General features: G+C 45.7%; 2 protein-coding genes across 2 annotated transcripts in view; both read left to right on the top strand.

Annotated features, from left to right (window-relative positions):
- Positions 1 to 2333: 2333 nt before the first annotated feature.
- Positions 2334 to 21363, top strand: part of LOC309326792 (asialoglycoprotein receptor 1-like) — a 45661-nt gene continuing 26631 nt past the window's right edge. Inside the window, exon 1 of the mRNA XM_081835806.1 lies at positions 2334 to 2441. The gene's annotated coding sequence lies outside the window, so the exon portion shown is untranslated. The remainder of the gene's footprint in view (positions 2442 to 21363) is intronic.
- LOC309328368 (asialoglycoprotein receptor 1-like) lies at positions 3785 to 20184 on the top strand (the record flags this gene model as incomplete). The annotated part of the gene is made up of 8 exons (XM_081838365.1): positions 3785 to 3854; positions 5699 to 5824; positions 5956 to 6051; positions 7455 to 7526; positions 11976 to 12071; positions 13863 to 14014; positions 18327 to 18433; positions 19878 to 20184. 8 exons carry the CDS (start codon positions 3785 to 3787, stop codon positions 20026 to 20028), a joined length of 870 nt encoding a protein of 289 aa, XP_081694491.1. The 3' UTR covers positions 20029 to 20184.

The following is a 21363-nucleotide window of genomic DNA, read 5'->3' as shown; positions in this document are numbered from 1 at the left end:
TCATGGACCCAGTGCCATTGTGGCACATGCCATTCCAGTAAAATTTGGTGGCATTTTGCAGACCTTTCCTGTTGTGAAAAAGAGCTGTGATTTATCCTGCCGTTGCAAAGTAAGGACATCGGAGAGGCTGGTTGAATCAGGACCGCAGCCTCCTCCCATCACCCCCTCCAGGCAATGAGAGATACCATACTTCTAGGAAGCTCCCTGGAGAGTAGGAAGACAACTGTCCCAACCACTTGCTTTTCATCCTGCGGACAACTGCTATTCAGAGGTAGACTGTCCCTGAAGATGGAGGGTCCATTTACAGTAGCTATGAATTGCTGGATACAAACATGGATAAACCTGTCAGACAAATTGAAAGTCAACATTATCTAAGTCTGCGGCTGCCGTCCTCCTTCCATCTTCCGACACCAAATTGCGTAATGTAGTAATCCATTGTCTGAAGAAAAGTCACTTTGATTTTGGCTGTCCCCAGTGCTGGATATAAGCTAAACAAGCTATAGCTTAGGGCCCCACTCTCTTGGGGCCCTCCCCAAAAAAATTTAAAGGGAAAACAACAACTGGATGTACATTTCCAGTGGTACCTCGCATTACGAACTTAATTCGTTCCAGAGGTCCGTTCTTAACCCGAAACCATTCTTAACCTGAGGTGTGCTTTCGCTAATGAGGCCTCCTGCTGCCGCCGTGCAATTTCCGTTCTCATCCTGGGGCAAAGTTTGTAACCCGAGGTACTATTTCTGGGTTAGCAGAGTTTGTAACCCAAAGTATTTGTAACCCGAAGCATTTGTAACCCGAGGTACCACTGTATAAGGTAAAAACCAAATAAAACAAAACCCACCTACAGCAACAGTGTTTTGTGTTGTGTAGGCTCCTACAATGTAAGTCATGGGTCCCGCCTGCTCCCTCAAATATCACTGGGAATTATTTCACTATTAATATCTTCTTAATTGTATTTCAGTTCAGCAATTACCGTATTTTCCCGTGTATAAGACACCCTCTAATTTGGGGGACTCAAAATTAAGAAAATACACTATGCACTATCCGTGTACTGTATAAGATGAGCCCTTATTTTAAACTTCAAAAATTTAGGGGAAAAATATAGTCTTGTACACGAAAAAATACAGTACTTTGATAAAATACATATTTTGTTATGCGCAAATTGCTTGAGATACCTATGAGGTCCCTAAATAACCACATAGCATATATTCTACACAAAAAACAGCGACAATTTGTTGTTAACAAAGGACAGCTGGACATATAAAGGGCCCCGTTACCTTCAGTAGCTGAGGGCCGTGTCAAACCTAAATCTGGCCCTGGCTCAGCAGGAAACCAGAGTGCAGAGTCATGCGTCTGGGGGTCACCAACAAGGCCACCAGTCCTTGGGAGTCTTAGGGGTTCAGGACTGCTTGGGCTCCTTCAAATCTAAGTCACCCACTGCAATGCCCTCTCAATGGACTTTTCTTTTAGCACTACCTACACCTCAACTCATATAGTAAAAGCTATGGTTCTCCCAGTAGTGATGTATGGAAGTGAGAGGCTGGACCATAAAGAAGGCTGATCGCCCAAGAATGGATGCTTTTGAATTCTGGTGCTGGAGGAGACTCTTGAGAGTCCCATGGACTGCAAGAAGATCAAACCTCTCCATTCTGAAGGAAACCAGCCCTGAGTGCTCACTGGAAGGACAGATCCTGAAGCTGAGGCTCCAAGACTTTGGTCACCTCAGGAGAAGAGAAGACTCTCTGGAAAAGACCCTGATGTTGGGGAAGATGGAGGGCCCAAGGAGAAGGGGACGACAGAGGACGAGATGGTGGGACAGTGTTCTTGAAGAGACCAGCATGAGTTTGACCAAACTGCGGGAGGCAGTGGAAGACAGGAGTGCCTGGCGTGCTCTGGTCCAGGGGGTCACGAAGAGGCGGACACGACTAAACGACTCAACAACAACAACAATTTTTTCTGCTCAATGTGATGTGTATACAACATCTATGTGAACCGAGAAATGTTGGAGGGGATGAGCTTCTGCAGTAAAAAGTTTTCCTCTGAGCCTTGGAAGATTTAGGGCATATAAAAGAAAGGGCCTCTTCACGCAGACCGTGGAACTCATTCCCACTGGAGACACCAAATTGTTTGGCTTCGAAAGAGGAAATGTAATCTTGGCTTCTATGCTTTGTTTGCTTTCTGGTTCCCCTCTTTCGGCTCAACTTCCACTTTTCAAAGAATGCCTGAGGGTGAACTTAGCCCCAGTTCAACTATGGGGGGGGGGGCGGGGGGAAACCCAGAGGTTGGGCTTCCCCTCCTGTCAACGTTTTGCGGTTTTGGAAAGCTCTAAATATGACTGTCCCCGGGGAGAAGGAAGCACATGGACCAAGATAACCCACAAGTGTCAGGCGGACGACAGAAACCCCTGACCCACTCCTGCCTGAGAGACGAATAACGAAGCAAAGGTAGGACTGGGGGGGGGGCTCCTAATCCCAGTTTGGACCTGCTGGGTGGCACTCCAGGAAACTGGGATTGGGTGGGCAATGTCCTCACAAATTCTCATCTGCAGAGGGTGCCTTTTGGGGCAGGACTTCGAAACAGACTTCAATATGAGGAGCAAGGGGGGGCTCTGTGAGGGGAATAAGGGGGTGTCCTCACAACTCTCAGCACCTGAAGAAAACGACAGCTCCCAGAATCCTTTGTGGGAAGCCAGGGCTGTTCAAAGTAGTCTCATAGAGCTTTTTATTTTATTTATTTTATTTTATTAACATAAAACACATACATATACATTTACACAATACACAACACACTACCTAATTTTCATAATGTAAAACATACCGACATTACTCTATATAATACCTACCTATACTATACGTGGGACGTGGGTGGCGCTGTGGGTTAAACCACAGAACCTAGGGCTTGCTGATCAGAAGGTCGGCGGTTCTAATTCCCACAATGACGGGGTGAGCTCCCGTTGCTCGGTCCCTGCTCCTGCCCACCTAGCAGTTCGAAAGCACGTCAAAGTGCAAGTAGATAAATAGGTACCGCTCCAGCGGGAAGGGAAACGGCATTTCCGTGCGCTGCTCTGGTTCGCCAGAAGCGGCTTAGTCCTGCTGGCCACATGACCCGGAAGCTGTACGCCGGCTCCCTTGGCCAATAAAGTGAGATGAGCGCCGCAATGCCAGAGTCGGCCACAACTGGACCTAATGGTCAGGGGTCCCTTTACCTTTAAGAAGGTAAAGAGTAACAACGTTTGGAATGCAGTTAAACTTTGTTTGTGTCTACAATAAACTACACTCTTCTTTGTTACCTTGAGAACCTGACTGAGACTAAATGATTTTACCGGGGAGGACCTGGTTGGTGGCAGCAGATTAGTGGTGTACGGGTCAATAGTCTGTGAGACGACCAGGGGCTTCACAAAGACCTTTAAAGCCAGTCTTGTTGACATTGTGAAGGAGCTTACGGGAGTGGAGTAGAAGTCAGGGGTAGCACAGAGATGACCCACACCAGGCAGCACCCAAATCTCTTTGGTGGCCCCTGGTCTGGCCTGTCCCTGTGCCAGGGCTAACTCCAGATGTTTTGGGTGTTGACTGCTTTTCAGGGCTACTGTACCTTCAATTAAAAGCTTGCCCTCTTGGCAGCTGGCTGAGTCGGATGGGATTCATGGTCTGAAACAGTTGGAGGTCACCAGGGTGGGGAAGGCTAGCTCCACCAGTCCTTTAACTTCATCCTGCCTCTTCGGTTACTTCTCACCTCCTTCTGCCCTCCACACAGGCATCTCTGACCCAGTTCTGGAGCCCGATTCACAATGAGCCGGGACTACAACGACCTTGTGACTATGAGTGAGGAGGGTGACTGTGAAATTCAGCTCCGAAACGGTATGTCAGATAGGTGGGATTTTGAGTGGGCAAAGAGGGATATGGGGAAGCAGGTCTACATAGTGAAAGGCTAATAATAATAATAATAATAATAATAATTATTATTATTATTATTATTATTATTATTATTATTATTATTTATTATTTGTACCCCGCCCATCTGGCTGGGCTTCCCCAGCCACTCTGGGCAGCTTCCAAAAAAATATTAAAATACTGTAATACATCAAACATTAAAAGCTTCCCTAAAGAGGGCTGCCTTCAGATGTCTTCTAAAAGTCTGGTAGTTGTTCTTCTCTTTGACATCTGGTGGGAGGGCGTTCCACAGGGAGGGTGCCACTACCGAGAAGGCCCTCTGCCCGGTTCCTTGTAACTTGGCTTCTTGCAGCGAGGGAACTGCCAGAAGGCCCTCGGAGCTGGACCTCAGTGTCCAGGCAGAACGATGGGGGTGGAGACGCTCCTTCAGGTCTACTGGGTCTTTGAGGCCGTTCGGGGCTTTCAAGGTCAGCACCAACACTTTGAATTGTGCTCAGAAACGTACTGGGAGCCAATGTAGGTCTTTCAAGACTGGTGTTATAAGGTCTCGGCGGCCGCTCCCAGTCACCAGTCTGGCCTGTCTCCTTCTGGCCTGTCTGCTAAGAATAGCCATGGGGTCCTTGTGCGATGGCTGAGGACCAAGGAAGTTAGTGAAGCTAGCTCTGTTGATCAGTGCCTAACTTCCTGAAAGATCAAGGATTAGTTCAAGATTGATTACTTCCAAGAAATGAGCACACCATACAGTCACATCCGACACCTACAAATCCACTGCAATGCTATAAAATGTAGGCGGACTCCCCACTAGCCCTTTTCTCTGGAATTGGGATTGGGGTTCCTTGGGGCTACTGTGCCTTCAGTTAAAATGTTCCTTCCTTCCCTCCACCACCCGCCATAGTAGCTGTGAGGTCTTTTGGCACTTCCTGCTGAGTCTCGCTGAGGGATTATAGTGATTAAGGTAAAGGGACCCCTGACCATTAGGTCCAGTCATGGCCGACTCTGGGGTTGCGGTGCTCATCTCGCTTTATTGGCCAAGGGAGCCGGCGTCCAGCTTCCAGGTCATGTGGCCAGCAGGACTAAGCCGCTTCTGGCGAACCAGAGCAGCGCACAGAAACGCCATTTACCTTCCCGCCGGAGTGGTACCTATTTCTCTACTTGCACTTCATGCTTTCGAACTGCTAGGTTGGCAGGAGCAGGGACCGAGCAACGGGAGCTCACCCCGTCGCGGGGATTCAAACTGCCGACCTTCCGATCGGCAAGTTCTAGGCTCTGTGGTTTAACCCACAGCGCCACCCACGTCCCATCCTTATGCCATATAATTATGAACTATTACTGATCATGCTATAACTAAGAATTTGTAATTCAACAAATCAGTATGGCAAGTTCAGCCCACACTTCCCCCTGTCTCATAATCTTTCTGCCTCTGATCCCTGTCCCTTCTCCACCTCCTCTTCCTCTCAGACTCTGGCCTGCTTTCCACCTTTCCTTCGGTCACCCTCTTTCTGAGCTTCCCCTCCATCTATGAACTCTGCTCACTCCGCAGCCTTCCCTACAAAACTCCTCCTTTCCTTTAGGGCCTGTGTGAAACCACTTCCCCCCTGGGTGACAATTTCCCCTTCCCTCAAAGAAACTGGCCTGCAAACATCCCAACTGTTTTTGCTGCTTGGTTGCTTGGAATGCTCATAAACATCACAGCGTTGCAGCCAAGTGGTGTCAGAAGTGTCAAGCAACGTTGACAGATAAATTACTGGAGAAGACCTAAAACGCAAGCTGGAGTTGAGGGTGGATTCCTGACCGATGTACCTTCTCCTCAGCTTCCCAGAAACGCCCCCCGGGGCTATCATGGAGGCAACGAATCTGCCCCAGCCGTCGCCTGGTCCTGATCCTGCTGGGAGTGAGCGCCATCCTCACCATCGCAATCATTGTCTTTGGCGCCAAAGGTGAGTGCTTCATCATTTGAAGGGAGAACGTTTAAACCTGTCGTGGCCTCCAGTCTGGATTGCTTTAAACGAGGACTGTGTAGGTCCAGAAGGACATGTCATATGTTCTTATGTCCTTACCCCCACCACAGGCAGTGACCACATCTCTCAGTTATTGGGATTGAAGGATGAAATCACAAGCATGAATCAAAGTGTTGGTGAAGGGATGGTCGCTTCCCAGCACAGGGGTAAGTGAAGGCAGCATTGTGGGTTCAAAGGAAAGTGAAACCTGTTCTTTTCTTTTCTTTCTTTCTTTTTTTAAAAATATTTATTAAAGTTTTCAATAATAATACATTAAAAAAGAAAAAAGAAAATAACAGAAATACAAAAATGAAAATAATTAAAAAACAAGCAAAATTTCTGTTACTTATTTCCATTAACTTATTTCCCAGACCTCCTCATACCTCCCTTTTTTTGTATTCCAATTCAAATTGTTAGTTCAGCAAATCCTTATCAATAAATGATTTTTTATTATTATTATTAATTTTTTAGAAAAGTTTTTCTTTTACAAATTTAAATAACACATACTTTCCAATATAATACATAAATTCTTTTAGACTTCCCCCAGCTCCCTCCACAATCCTCATGATTTTAAAATTTAATTCACATTTCCTTTATAATTGTATTGCTAGTTAGTAAATCTTTACAGCTCTTTCCCCTCTTACAACACCCTTTCCTTATCAATAAATGATTAACCCAATTCTAAACCTTTTTCCCCCATATTCTCTTAAGGCATTACAGCTGGAAACCACTTAATTTCTATCCAACATCATTCTAACATTCATTAATTTTGCAATATTTCTGTAAATAGTCTTTCAATTTCTTCCAATCTTCTTCCGCCGACTCTTCTCCCTGGCCTCGGATTCTGCCGGTCATTTCTGCCAGTCCCATATAGTCCATCACCTTCATCTGCCATTCTTCCAGAGTGGGTAGATCCTGTGTCTTCCAGTACTTTGCAATGAGGATTCTTGCTGCTGTTGTAGCGTACATAAAGAAATTTCTATCCTTCTTTTCTTTTCTTTTTCAATATATATATTGAATATATATATATATTGTTCTTTTCTTTTCTTTTTCAATATATTTTTATTATTTTCATTAATAAAACATAATATATAACAACATTACAATAATCAATCTAATGCATTTGCTCCGCTGAGTTCATGACTTCCCTCCCTCCAACTGGTTTCCTGCTTCCTCATAAATTGTACACGCCTTTCTATTGTCGGTTTCTGTCCTTTAATACATATCCAATCCTTCTATTGTCTATGGTCAGATACTATCACTATACAGTTATACCTCATGTTACGTTTGCTTCATGTACCGGAAAGGGTTACTTCCGGGTTTCACCGCTCACGTATGCGCACAAGCGCCAAATCGCACCACGCACCTGCGCAGATACGGCTCTTCAGGTTGCGGCCTTTTCATGTTGCGAACGGGCCTCTGGAATAGTTCCTGTTCGCAACCAGAGGTACCACTGTACTGTGTTGCAGAATTTATGTCAGTTCTGCTAGTGTCTTCAGCTTCTTACAATAGCCTCCAACAATAGCTACCTTTTTACAATAGCTACCAACCCCAATTTGTGCATTTGCAGAGGCAGACACGGAAGCGAAAATGAAGGACCTGGAGGGGAAGGTCAAAGAGCTATCAGAGAAAGCGGAAGCAGGTGAGTTGAGGAGGGACAACCTGGGGCAAAATAACTCCATGGAGAACTTGGGCAATCACTTTTGAAGGTAGCAATACTTCTGAATGGCTCTTGTGCTCGGATTGTGTTTGTGGGTTTCCCTATTGAGGCAACTGGGAGGCCACTGTGAGAACAGGATGCTGGTCTAGGTGGGCCATTTGCCTGATCCAGCTAAAGGCTCTTCCTATGTCCTCTCCCCAGCATCTTAAAAAGCAGAGACATCACCTTGCCAACAAAGGTCCGTATAGTTCAAGCTCTGGTTTTCCCAGTCGTGATGTATGGAAGTGAGAGCTGGACCATAAAGAAGGCTGATCGGACTTCCGGGTTAGCGCGAACGGCTAATGGCGGATTCCCTCCGAGCTCCGGAGGGAATCGGCTCCGCTGAAGACGGGTCTTGCCGTGCCGGCGACACGGGGACCCTCAGAAACCACAGGCGCGGAAGCCTGCGGACTTGGTGACTCGGTGGGCACCTTAAGCGCCCTCCCCGACCCACGAAGAGCCTTTTTAAAGGCTACGGAGAGGGTACGGAGAGTGGCGTGGTGCTGAGAGTAGACCGCTACTTCAGTGGAGCGAAGCCGCGAGCCATGGCCGGAGAGCGCTGACTTTCTTCCCAAAATTCGGATTGGATAACAAAGGACCCGTGAGTAGTGGAATTTGGACTTTAAAAAATTTTTACCTTCTGAATTTGGCACGATCGGGGGATGTGTTAAAGGGAAGTCCGCACCCCCTCTACTTACAGACGATTTAAAGCAAGGAACGGAGAATTAAGGCGGAATGAATACTGCTTTGATGATTTAAAAGTTTTTCACAAATTTGATAGAAGAAGTTTTTGTGCTGGAGAGAAAGGGAGGAACTTTGGAACTTTGTGTGTAATCCCCCCCCAAAACCCGGGAGTGTCCTGTTTGTGTGCCGGAGGAAAAAGTGAAAGGAGTTTGACAGCTGTCAAAGGAGCTGTCAAACGGGTGGACAAAGTAAAGAATTTTGTTATTTAACAACTCTCTGAATTAAAGGTGATACATTTGAGCTGAGGTGATTGGAAACAAAGTAGTGATAATAACAAAGTAACAGATTATTGGAAAAGGACTACCAAGTAACTGAAAGCCCCCTAGGGGGAATTAGTGACATTACAATGGCTGCAGAGGGAAAATTACTGGCGGAGATAGAAAAAATGTTCTTTCTCGTGGGAATCCTGCAAGAGCAGAGTATGGCTTTGAGCAAAGTATTTATGACCTTGAATTCTAAAACAAACAACTCTGCTGAATGCACAAAGGAGATGTCTGACAAAAACTCTGCAGCTGAGCAGGAAGAGATGTTCTTGGAATTGACAGAGAGGAAAGAAGGAGTGCAGACACTACAAGTGGAAAATATCAATCAGGAATCTACACTGTTAGAGTACGAGCAAGAAGACCTTTGGATTACAAACCTGCGAAAGATGAGAAAGAAGAAGAGGGAAGTCCCTGGAGTACTTGGAATATTAAAACTAAAAAGAATAAAGCAACATGATTGGGACTTTCCTCTTGAGTATGGAAAAGTAGATGATCCTTCGCAGCAACCACTTTTAAACATCTTGGATGAAAGAAAATATGATGTGACTCTGACTGAACTCCTTCGGGGTCTTAGGACCAACAAAGAGGACTACCAATATAGTTGGCAGAGAGGGACTGACAGAGAATCAGAGGCCTCGGACGTGAGGAATCCGGGCTAAGAACTATTTTTTGTTTGTTTTTTGGACATTTGTTTGGGAAGGGACAGAAACCGGGGCAGGGGGGGGGGAGAGAGAATAGAACTATAAAATGTTATGATTTGTTTATTTGGTCAATGTGACCTATAATTAATATAACAAAGGGAAAAATTTGTGGAAGGGAAGTTAGATCGACCTTAAAAAAAAAAAGAAATTAATGATTATAAGAGAATTGGATAAGTTGAATATAGATAAACAAAAAGATTTAAATTTTTAAAAGTAATATTAATATGTTTAAGAGGTTAGGTAAGAACTTGCTGAATTAATTATTGGAACTGGGATGTAAGAGGAGGGGGTGGGGGGAAGTCAATGAAAGTGGGTAAAGAAAATTAGGGCATGAAATTGTATTTGTTTGTTTTTGTCTTTGTGTGTGTGTCTGTTGTTATAAAATGTAAAAACCCAATAAAAATTATTAAAAAAAACAAAAACATAAAGAAGGCTGATCGTCGAAGAATGGATGCTTTTGAATTCTGGTGCTGGAGGAGACTCTTGAGAGTCCCATGGACTGCAAGAAGAACAAACCTCTCCATTCGGAAGGAAATCAGCCCTGAGTGCTCACTGGAAGGACAGATCCTGAAGCTGAGGCTCCAAGACTTTGGCCAACACATGGGAAGAGAAGACTCCCTGGAAAAGACCCCGATGTTGGGAAAGATGGAGGGCACAAGGAGAAGGGGAGGGCAGAGGACAAGATGGTGGGACAGTGTTCTCGAAGCTACGAACATGAGTTTGCCCAAACTGCGGGAGGCAGTGGAAGACAGGGGGGCCTGGCGTGCTCTGGTCCAGGGGGCCAGGAAGAGGCGGACACGACTAAACAACTAAACAACAACAACAACATGTCCTCTCCCAATGCTGACAATCCTCCACCTCCAGGATATAACAAGGCAGCAGCCTGGAGCCCCTGCAGATGTTTTGTTATGGGAACCTGCGAGCAGGATCCGAGCACGAGAGCAACTCTCTCGTCCTGGGGTTTCCAGCAACTGGTGTTCAGAAGCATCGCGGCCTCTGACTCTGATGGGATTGCACATCAATCCTAGTTTATAGCTAGTAGAATGTATGCTAGGCGGGTGTTTAAAAATTTCATTTGCTACATCACATGGGGAAGTTTCAGGAGGGAGGAGAGCAGGGGATAGAAACCTTTTTCTTTTTATAAATGATATTTTTTAAGTTTTCTAGGCAGTGGAAGACAGGAGTGCCTGGCCTGCTCTGGTCCATAGGGTCACGAAGAGTCGGACACGACTATATCGACTCAACAACAACAACAACAATTAAGTCTGCCAATTTAACAATCCAATAAAAACCACATTCAATCATTCCAAATTAAAAGACAACAAAACAGCCAAAGAAGCATGTCAAATTATAAATCTTTGGGTGATTTCCCATGCTCTGAAGTTCAGGGAGTGATGATCTAATATTGTTAACGCATCCTTAATTAGTCAGATAGACTAATTAATTAAAAGAAGAGGCAGGAATGAAGATTTGGAGATATGCTTCAGACTATGGGGAGCCCGTAAAAAATTAATAATTACAATTTGGACTATAATTTGGTGGGTTTTTTTATTTTAGTTTATTATTTTTAATTGGAGTATGATTCGGATATCTTGATTGGCTGTTTTCATTGGAAAATCAATAAAAATGATTTTTTTAAAAAAAAGATAGTCCCGATAAACATTTCTGATCTTGATCCTTCATTTATTTTTAACAGTTCGTTTAAATAAGCGGGTCAGTCCTTTGTAGTTCTGTGTGAAATATTGTTCTGTAATCCAACGTTCTCATCCACTTTCACTTTCTTAATGCGTCACAGCCAAGACTGAGAGAGATGTCGCCTTTTTCGCCATTCGCGCTGGGCAGATATCCAAAATTTCCTCCTGTAACCTTTTCCCAGCTGCTAGCGAGTTGATGTTTCTGTAAAAAAACGCCACAGTTCCCATCATAAATTCTTTTTATCATTCCATTAAAGGTCTTTGCCAGAATCATAGTCCAGATTTCACACAGTGAATTTTGTAGCTAAACCATGACCATAACGACAGCAAGATACTCTTTGAGTCCCGCTTGCTTATTTCAAACCGTCCTTCAGGGAAGATTTGCTGAATAAAACAGCAAATGTGAAATATATCAAGAGGAAGTAATGGAGGCTCACTTCCTCCAACATACCGATAGTTGCAATGAAAGTCCTTCTCCAGGTCGAATCCTTGGCACCCAGTGGCCGAATCAGTTAGCAGAGTACTTTATCTCCCCTAGTTCAGAGCATGTCTGTTAGTTAAGTCCAAATTTTATCTTAAAAAAAACAGCTGTCCGCTGCTCATGGCGACAGCTTTGGAGAGTTGCCCAAAGTCACAGTAAAATCCACCCAGTGCCTCCTGCCCCCCACATTCCTTCAGAGCGGGCGGCAGGTATCGGACGATCTGTGGGTGAAGAGTTGGGAGGATAATTACTCCCATATTATCCTCGATTAGCACGAAAAGGAATGGGTACAGCCATTCACCATGGCAGACAAACAGGAGGTCCCGATAGAAACCTTTTTCCTGCTTCCGAGATGGGATGGGTATTCCTGCTCCTCCATGGAGCCTTCGACGTTTTTGCAAACGTTCCTGATCTGTGTGCATTTCCCCCTCTGGAAGTCAAATGTGGCTGCCTAACTAGCCATCCCCCCATTTTTATGTTTTTCCCCTCTCTCTCTTCGCTCTCACCAGCCAAGACGCAACTCCTGGCCCGGTTGAAAGACATGCAAAAGAGCTTTCGACTCATGTATTGTGAGCTGGAGGATTTCAAGAACAACCGATCAGGAGGTCAGGAGGGGGGCAGCTGGAAAGCAGGTGGGGTGGGGGGCTAAAGAGGTGGGATGTTCTCCCCAGGGACGCTCGGCGAAAATGTTCCTCTTCAACCAAGTCTTTGACTGATTAATATTCTATAGTCTTTTAAATGTATCTGTTGGGGGGGAGGGTATCGTTTTGCTGTTTTGTTTGATTTAGCTTCATGTTTTTATCCCGTATTCATGGTTTTTATCCTGTGTACTGCCCTGAGATCTTAAAATGAAGGGCGGTATAATAATAATAATAATAATAATAATAATAATAATAATAATAATAATAATAGAATTTATATACCGCCCTGTACCAGGAGGTCTCAGGGCGGTGCACAGAACAAAATCAAAATATAAAACCACAAAATATATAATCAAAATTAAAACAACAAAATATATAATCAAAATTAAAACAACAACCCAATAATGCCCCCCAACCACATTTTAAAAGGGCATAGAATTAATAATAATAATATGACGTCAGACATTTAAAACTTCCCTAAAGAGGGCTGCCTTCAGATGTCTTCTAAAAGTCTGGTAGTTGTTGTTCTCTTTGACATCTGGTGGGAGGGCGTTCCACAGGGCGGGCGCCACCACCGAGAAGGCTCTCTGCCTGGTTCCCTGCAACCTCACATCTCACAGGGAGGGAACCACCAGGAGGCCCTCAGAGCTGGACCTCGGTGTCCGGGCTGAACGAGGGGGGTGGAGACGCTCCTTCAGGTCTACTGGGCTGAGGATATTGGAGAATTACAGTGCCTGTTGTGGCTGTAGAGACTGATATGGGAGAGGTGTGTTTTGTTGCAGCTGGGGTGACCGAAGGTGTCTGGTTATAATAATAATAATAATAATTTATTATTTGTACCCCGCCCATCTGGCTGGGTTTCCCCAGCCACTCTGGGCGGCTTCCAACAGAGATAAAAAATACACTAAAATGTCACATATTAAAAACTTCCCTGAACAGGGCTGCCTTCAGATGTCTTCTGAATGTCAGGTAGTTGTCCATCGCCTTGACATCCGATGGGAGGGCATTCCACAGGGCGGGCGCCACCACCGAGAAGGCCCTCTGCCTGGTTCCCTGCAACTTGGCCTCTCGCAGTGAGGGAACCGCCAGAAGGCCCTCGGAGCTGGACCTCAGTGTCCGGGCAGAACGATGGGGGAGGAGACGCTCCTTCAGATATACTGGACCGAGGCCATTTAGGGCATTCAAGGTCAGCACCAACACTTTGAATTGTGCTCGGAAACGTACTGGGAGCCAATGTAGGTCTTTCAAGACTGGTATTATGTGGTTTCGGCGGCCGCCCCCAGTCACCAGTCTAGCTGCCGCATTCTGTATTAGTTGTAGTTTCCGGGTCACCTTCAAAGGTAGCCCCACGTAGAGCGCATTGCAGTAGTCCAAGCGGGAGATAACCAGAGCATGCACCACTCTGGCGAGACTGTCCGCGGGCAGGTAGGGTCTCAGCCTGCGTACCAGATGGAGCTGGTAAACAGCTGCCCTGGATACAGATTTGACCTGTGCCTCCATGGACAGCTGTGAGTCCAAAATGACTCCCAGGCTGCGCACCTGGTCCTTCAGGGGCTGCTGGACATGTACTGCGGCATTTCTTCTCTCTGTGCTCCTCCCTGCAGTCTTTCCTCCTCTAGTCACTGCTGGGGATACATGACCTGATAGTCTGTCTTCTGGCTGAAATCAGTGGGCGTCCACTGTTTCATTGGGTCTATACAGAGTTTGACTGTTGCTCCCTTTATCTTCCTCCCTATGTGTTGTCTGATCTCCCAGCTAACCCAAAGGAATGTTGTCCGAAAGGGTGGGACTTCTTTCGTAAAAGCTGTTACTGGGAGTCTGGAAAGAGTAAATCCTGGGAGGAGGCCAAGGTCAACTGTGAAGTCCAAAATGCCCACCTGGTGATCATCGACTCCACTGAGGAACAGGTAGGTGCCCGGTGGGTTTTGTGTTGGAGAGAGCGGTTTGGAAGAGATGTGTAGCAGAGTTAGCACTAAAAAAATGTAGTATAAACACAGACAACTGGGAAACACTGGCCTGCGGGCGCTCCAGTTGGAGAACAGCCTTTACCAAAGGTGTCATGGACTTTGAAGACACTCGAACTCAGAACGCAAGGGAGAAACATGCTAAGAGGAAGGCACGCCTGGCAAATCCACACCGTGATCGACTCCCACCCGGGATCCAATGTCCCCACTGTGGAAGGACGTGTGGGTCCAGAATTGGCCTCACAGTCACTTACGGACTCATTGTTAAAACCGTGTTTATGGAAGACAATCTTACTCGGCTACGAGGGATCGCCAAAGAAGATTGCTCTAAGCACATTGAAACTTGGTTAGATTTACACCTGCCCACTTCCACGTTTAAATAGATGTTCCCCACAAAAATACCTAGGCTAGAATAAATCACAGGCGCTTGGCTTTGCAAATATGTGAAGGTTTTACTCACAGAGTTCCAGGCATAACAGCAAACAAGTCACAATCTGTTGTAAAGCAGTTAAAGCAAAGAAGAAAAAGAGCCTAGGACTTGCCGATCAGAAGGTCGGCGGTTCGAATCCCCGTGACGGGGTGAGCTCCCGTTGCTCGGTCCCTGCTCCTGCCAACCTAGCAGTTCAAAAGCACGTCAAGTGCAAGCAGATAAATAGGTACCGCTCCGGCGGGAAGGTAAACAGTGTTTCTGTGCGCTGCTCTGGTTTGCCAGAAGCGGCTTAGTCCTGCTGGCCACATGACCCGGAAGGTGTACGCTGGCTCCCTCGGCCAATAAAGCGAGATGAGCGCCGCAACCCCAGATTCGGCCACAACTGGACCTAACGGTCAGGGATCCCTTTACCTTTACCTTTACTGTATGTTCAGCAGTGCATGTTGGGGGATGCTTTGCATTCTCAGGAAATCTGATTTTGTTTCATTTATAGGAGAGCCTACCCTTCTGAAACACTACAGGAACCAAAACGCAGCTCTCCGACTTTTGCAAAACGCAGCTCTCTGAATTTTGCAATATTCATATCTCTCTCTCTCTCTCTCTCTCTCTCTCTCTCTCAGAAATCGCAGCTCTCTGAATTTTGTAATGCAATTCTTTGGCCAAGTAATACCCGCAAAAATGCACATACCAGGGTAAAGCGAGCGTAAAGATGGTCAAAGGCCTGGAAACGATGCCTTATGAGGAACGGCTAAGGGAGCTGGGCATGTTTAGCCTGGAGAAGAGGAGGTTAAGGGGTGATATGATAGCCATGTTCAAATATATAAAAGGATGTCACATAGAGGAGGGAGAAAGGTTGTTTTCTGCTGCTCCAGAGAAGCGGACACGGAGCAATGGCTCCAAACTACAAGAAAGAAGATTCCACCTAAACATTAGGAAGAACTTCCTGACAGTAAGAGCTGTTTGACAGTGGAATTTGCTGCCCAGGAGTGTGGTGGAGTCTCCTTCTTTGGAGGTCTTTAAGCAGAGGCTTGACAACCATATGTCAGGAGTGCTCTGATGGTGTTTCCTGCTTGGCAGGGGGTTGGACTCGATGGCCCTTGGGGTCTCTTCCAACCATAGGCGCCGACTCCATGGGGCCTGAGGGGGCCCGAGCCCCCTCAAAAATTCATTTGGGGGGGCTCTGCCCCCCCCAATAATTTAAGAAAATTATTACCATAAATTTCGCTCTATAACACGCAGATTTTTTCTCCTAAAAAGTAAGAGGAAATGTCTGCGCGTGTTATTGAGCGAATGTGTGGTCCCTGGAGCTGACTCGCCGGAGCGCAGGGGCAAGGCAAAAATCAGGCAAAAATAAGATCGGGCGGTCGGGCGGAGGGAAGGCGGAAGCTGCTGCTTTCCTGCATTCTGCCTCAGGGTCTTACTGCCCACCCGCTTCTGTTGCTGCGTTTGCTCAAACTCAACAAAGAGCAGGGAATCCCCTGCCCTCCTGGCAAGCAGAGGGTTAAGGAAAGGATCGAGTCCTTCCTTCTAATTCTTTCCTAGTCACACTGCGTGCAGGCTCCAGCCCACCACCTCCTCCTCTCCGTGCTCTAGGACTCGCAGGTGGGAGAGAGAAAGAGAGGGCTGGCCTGGGGGGGGGGGACTTTTGCCTTCCTTTCCTCCCCCTCACCCCGTTAAACTCCTCCCCTGCATTCTTAGCCAGCTGCTTCTCCGCACACCCCTCTTGTGCTTCTTGCCCCTTCTGTGTTTTTCCTTCCCTCCCCATTTAAAACGTGGTGACAAAGCACGGATCCACATGGATCCTCAGGATTTTTGCACTGGGTCACTCCAAATTCACCATCAGATCACATTACATGTCCATGGCTACAGTCTGTACCAAAAAAATCACGCACCCACTGTTGCCTGGGGCTGCAATGGTGCAAAAACGTGGTTACAAAGCATGGATCCACAGGATCTTTGCACTGGGTCACCCCAAATTCACCATCAGATAACATAGCATGTCCATGGCTACAGCCTGCACCAAAAAAATCACGCACCCACTGTGGCCTGGGGCCACAATGGTGCAAAAACGTGGTTACAAAGCACGGATCCACATGGATCCTCAGGATTTTTGCATTGGGTCACCCCAAATTCACCATCAGATCACATAGCATGTTCATGGCTACATCTTGCACCAAAAAAATCACGCACCCACTGTTACCTAGGGTCACAGTGGTGCAAAAACGTGGTTACAAAGCACGGATCCACATGGATCCTCAGGATTTTTGCATTGGGCTACTCCAAACTCAGTCAGATATTAAAAATCTTTATAAAATAGAGAATTAAATACATACAGAATGTTAAATTTTCAGTTTCGAAATATTAGTACTAGTTTAGTACTGTATTTCTATATTACTATAGTACTGTATTAGTTATTTTCAAATACTTAAATATTTTTAGGGTGTAAGACCCAATTAAAGCCCGTTATTTACATACAGTATTACAGTATTTACATACAGTATTAGGCATACTGTATTAACTTTATTAACTGTATTAAAGCATTAACTTTGAGATATTATTTTTATTTAATGAACCCTCAGCCTTATTCAAAGTAAGCTTAAATTAGCTATTTCACTTATTAATCAAAGTGCTATTACTGTGCGACAGCAATATTTTATGTTTTATTCTTTTAATGATAGTTTAGGATTTATTTAAATATCATTTCAGTCTTTTCAGAGCTATATATTCACTGCTCTGTAATAGTCTATAAGCATAATTGTTACTGTAAATTAAATTTGCTTTTTACGAAAATACCGTGCGTGTTTATGTTTTGTTTCTTTTTTCAGAGCCAAAAAGTGTTTCAGGCTTGTCGAGTTTCCCGGAGTGTGGAGTTATAGAGAGTCGAGTTTTCGGGGTTCTAATGTTGATCATATGACTCTAAAATACTTTTAAAAAACTTTAAAACTCACTAATTTTCATCTAAAATTTAGAAAACTTCCCGGGGCAGGACCCCGGTATGGGCCCCCCCAGTATTTTTTATAAGTCGGCGCCCCTGCTTCCAACTCTAGGATTCTATGATTCTAAGATGCGTATATTGGTGATGATGACATACCAGAATGCCCCGCGTTTGGGAACTGTGGCTATCACACAGGGTCCCCGGATGTTTCACCGTCTATTGATCCCTTTATTTCTCCACCACTTTATTTCTCACCGCCACCACCCAGGCCCTACCTGGTACAATACTGAGTCCAGCCAGGGTTAAATTGGAACATAAACTTCTGTTTATTTACTGCAGTTTAACAAGTGTGTGGTTTCATAAACGGTATTGGTCAATTACAATCATGGGGTGCCTATCCAGACCTATAACTTCCGCTACCTGCTCTCACTCACTAAACCACCTCTCAGATATTTACTTGTCTGCCTAGCCCCTAACTGTTCCTGACTCAGCTTATTTCGCTATACTAACTCAACGTACCCACAGACTCTATCGCAATTCATTCCCACTCCAACCAACCACCCAACGAACTCTCCCCATCGCCCCTCCCAGAGCTGGTTTTATAGTCCCTCTGACTCCACCCCCTGGGTTCTGATTGGGTAACTTGTTTAACTATTTCACCTCCAGCACCCTCATATGTTAACGTCACAGGAACTTTAATAGTCCCCTTGCAAAATGGCATTGAAAATGTGTCATTAGCGCTAGCGTACTCATCTGTTTTCATTGGGGTTCTCCAAAAATAAAAAAATTGATGTGGAAATGTAAAGAACTGAATTTAAGACGGGGGGAAACTGAGAGCAAGTTAAGAGATCCTTCTGTTTCCCTCCCCTCTGTGCTTTTTTCCACGCCAGCAATTTGTGGCCGTCCGTGTGCGCCCGCAATATATGTGGATTGGCTTGACTTACACCAGTGGGAGCTGGACATGGGTGGACGGAAGGCCCTATACATTTCGCCAAGGGTAAGTTCACAGGCGGCAGTGCGGCCAACCCATAATTCAATGCGGGGAACGCTAGGGGCTGGTGCCATAAAGTAGCAGGCGCTGCCAAAGCCCTGCTGGAGCGAAGACTTTGGCCACCTTCACACCATACGTTCAAAGCCCTGGGGTACAGCTTTAAACAGCCCTGGCTTCCCCCCAGAGAACAAGCTGTGGCTTGTTCGGGAGACTTCTGAGGAAATGCCCGTTCCTCTCACAGAACTACAATTCCCAGATTTCCCTGGGAGGAGAGGTTGATTGTTAAACCACTCTGGGAATTGCAGCTGTGGGAGCAGAATAGGGGACTGTCTGCCGGGTCTGCCTCCTCTCCTCCCTCTTCCCTCTGTTGTTGCAAATTATTATTATTATTAATTCAATTTATACACCGCCATATACATGGAGGTCTCAGGGCGGTTCACAACAAGACCACAACATAGAAAATCAAACCAAAATTCACCTCTGTTGTTGCAAATTATTATTATTATTATTATTATTATTATTATTATTATTATTATTATTATTATTATTATTATTATTTCAATTTATACACCACCCTATACACAGAGGTCTCAGGGTGTTTCACAACAAGACCACAACATAGAAAATCAAACCAAAAGCAGTAATCCAATAACCCCCCCCCCAAAGCCACATTCTAAAAGGGTGTTGGATGTCAATAAGATCAACCAAAGGCCTAGTTATAAAGGAACGTTTTTGCCTGGTGCCTAAAGGTGTATAATGAAGGCACCAGATGAACTTCTCTGGGGAGAGCATCCCAAAGATGAGGAGCCACTGCAGAGAAGGCCCCGTTCTCATGTTGCCACCCTCTGGACCTCTCGAGGAGGCAGCACACGAAGGAGGGCCTCAGAAGATGATCTCAGGGTCCGGGTCGGTTCTTGAGGTACTGCGAGGCGGTCCTTGAGGTACTGCAATCCTGAGCCATTTAAGGCTTTATAGATCAAAACCAACACTTTGAATTGGGCCCAGAAACTAACTAGTAGCCAGTGCAGTTGGACCAAGATCGGTGAAATATGCTCAAACCCTCTGCTCCAGTGAGCAACCTGGCCACTGAATACTGCACCAGCTGAAGTTTCTGAACCAAATTATTGCATAGATTCTCTGGGCCCCACCCCCTGTGACATCACTCCAGGACTTCACCAGGGGCCACCCCTAAGACTCAGATTTAGGCCCTGCAGTCTCAGGGTGTGCGGAGCTCCTGACTTGGGAACCCTAATTTGGGGCAATGGCGTGTGGTTTTAACCTCCGCCTGAGCCCCTGTCCCTCTGGACCTAGAATTTCAACCTCTGAACCCCTTTGCTAAGTAACCAAGTAGATTCCGCGCTCCTGCTTTCCGGAACTGAACCCGGAGGTGGTTTAGAGAATCGCAACCTGTGTCTTCACCTCTCCTTTCCCTCCCTGTGCCCCCGTCTAGGGACTGGGTTCCAGGTCAGCTGGATAACTCTTCCAGCCACGGACTTTTGGGAGGAGAGAATTGCGTCCACTTCCACAGCGATGGCCGCTGGACCGACGACCACTGCTCTCTCGACTTTGGCTGGATCTGCGAGATGGAGATAATGGATTAAGGTGGCAGAAATAGGGTGTAGCCAGGATTTATTTTAGGGGGGCAGGGTTTAAGTTAGGGGGGCCCAGAACCGAGTTACCTGCAACGCAATTGGTCAGTTAGTTAAGTATTTTTATTTATTTACTTGATTGGAGGGCAGCTGCCCCCCCCCCAGCTATGCCCATGCGACAGAAGTCTGACCTCCAGCTCCATGAAACTTAGACCCCAACCAACCCATCTCAACATGGTTCTTAGTAGCTGCCAGACATTCTATTGCCCAAAATGCGGAAAGAGAATTAACGGACCTGGTTTTGGTACAAAAATGGTTGCAATTGCTGAGGAGATAACCCACAAGATTCGGGTGATAAAAGGCAAGGAATAAAGAGGACCGTTTTCTGCAATTTGGTGGGGTTTCGTATCCTATCTTTCAGATCTGCTTGAATCCTCCCTGGCACCCAAAAATGAAATTTGGCTCTCCAAACCCATGAGTTCGTTCCAAACTTTTTTCAAAGAGGGCTTGATTTGATGAAGTGAAGGGCCGTGAGGGCTGACCAAAGGGCCAGCCGTGGTTGTTGAGGTTTTTTTAGGATTGAAGTTGTTGAGGGTTTTTTTTTTTTTTAGGATTTTACCCCTGCAAATAAACTGCCACAGGGGCCAAATTAGGCCCCCGAAACGGACTTTGGACATGCCTTGTTTAAAATGTAGTACAGCATTCACTACCGTTGTGTAACTGTCTCACTGATGATTTCCCAACTTTTGGTGTTGTCTCTTTCCATTGGTTATTGTTTGCATGAAATATGAATAAAACCTTGTAATTAAAAATATATATATTACATGTTGGTGGAAGAAATTCGATTCAGTTCTCATCTAAAGACAAGTCTGCCAAAGTTGCACATGGAACAAAACACAGCCATCTGCTGTCAATATTACATTATTTTTGCAGTTCTCCGCCCAAGGAATATGCTCACAAATGCATATGCTATGGTAAACTTTTGCACTGTTATAGAAAAATTTGGGGTTGGCTTTTACAGCCCAACGCTCTATCGAGGAGCTTTGTGTACTCTAAGCCTATTATCAGTCAGAGAAGAATGGATGGAGGCAGGATTCAGTCAAAGCAAAGTAGATTTTTATTTTTCTGTTGCAACAGAGTGCCCACCTTGCACCTTGCAAGGAGGTGAGGACCCAGAACAAAGGTGTGCAAGAACTTTTAAAGACTTTAGAAATTGCCCAGACCCCTAGCCAAAGACCACCCCACACACGCCACAGAAAGAGGCGGTCTACAACAGAAATTGGAGTGCATGGCTTCTCTCCTGTCAGCCAAGATACTGGTAATGGTCACCAATTACCTGGCCAGTCT

Source organism: Podarcis erhardii (assembly GCF_964252035.2).
Source record: "Podarcis erhardii genome assembly, chromosome: 13".
Classification (NCBI taxonomy): Eukaryota; Metazoa; Chordata; class Lepidosauria; order Squamata; family Lacertidae; genus Podarcis; species Podarcis erhardii.
The sequence above is the reverse complement of the archived record's forward strand: the minus strand, read 5'-3'. Positions and strand labels throughout refer to the sequence as shown.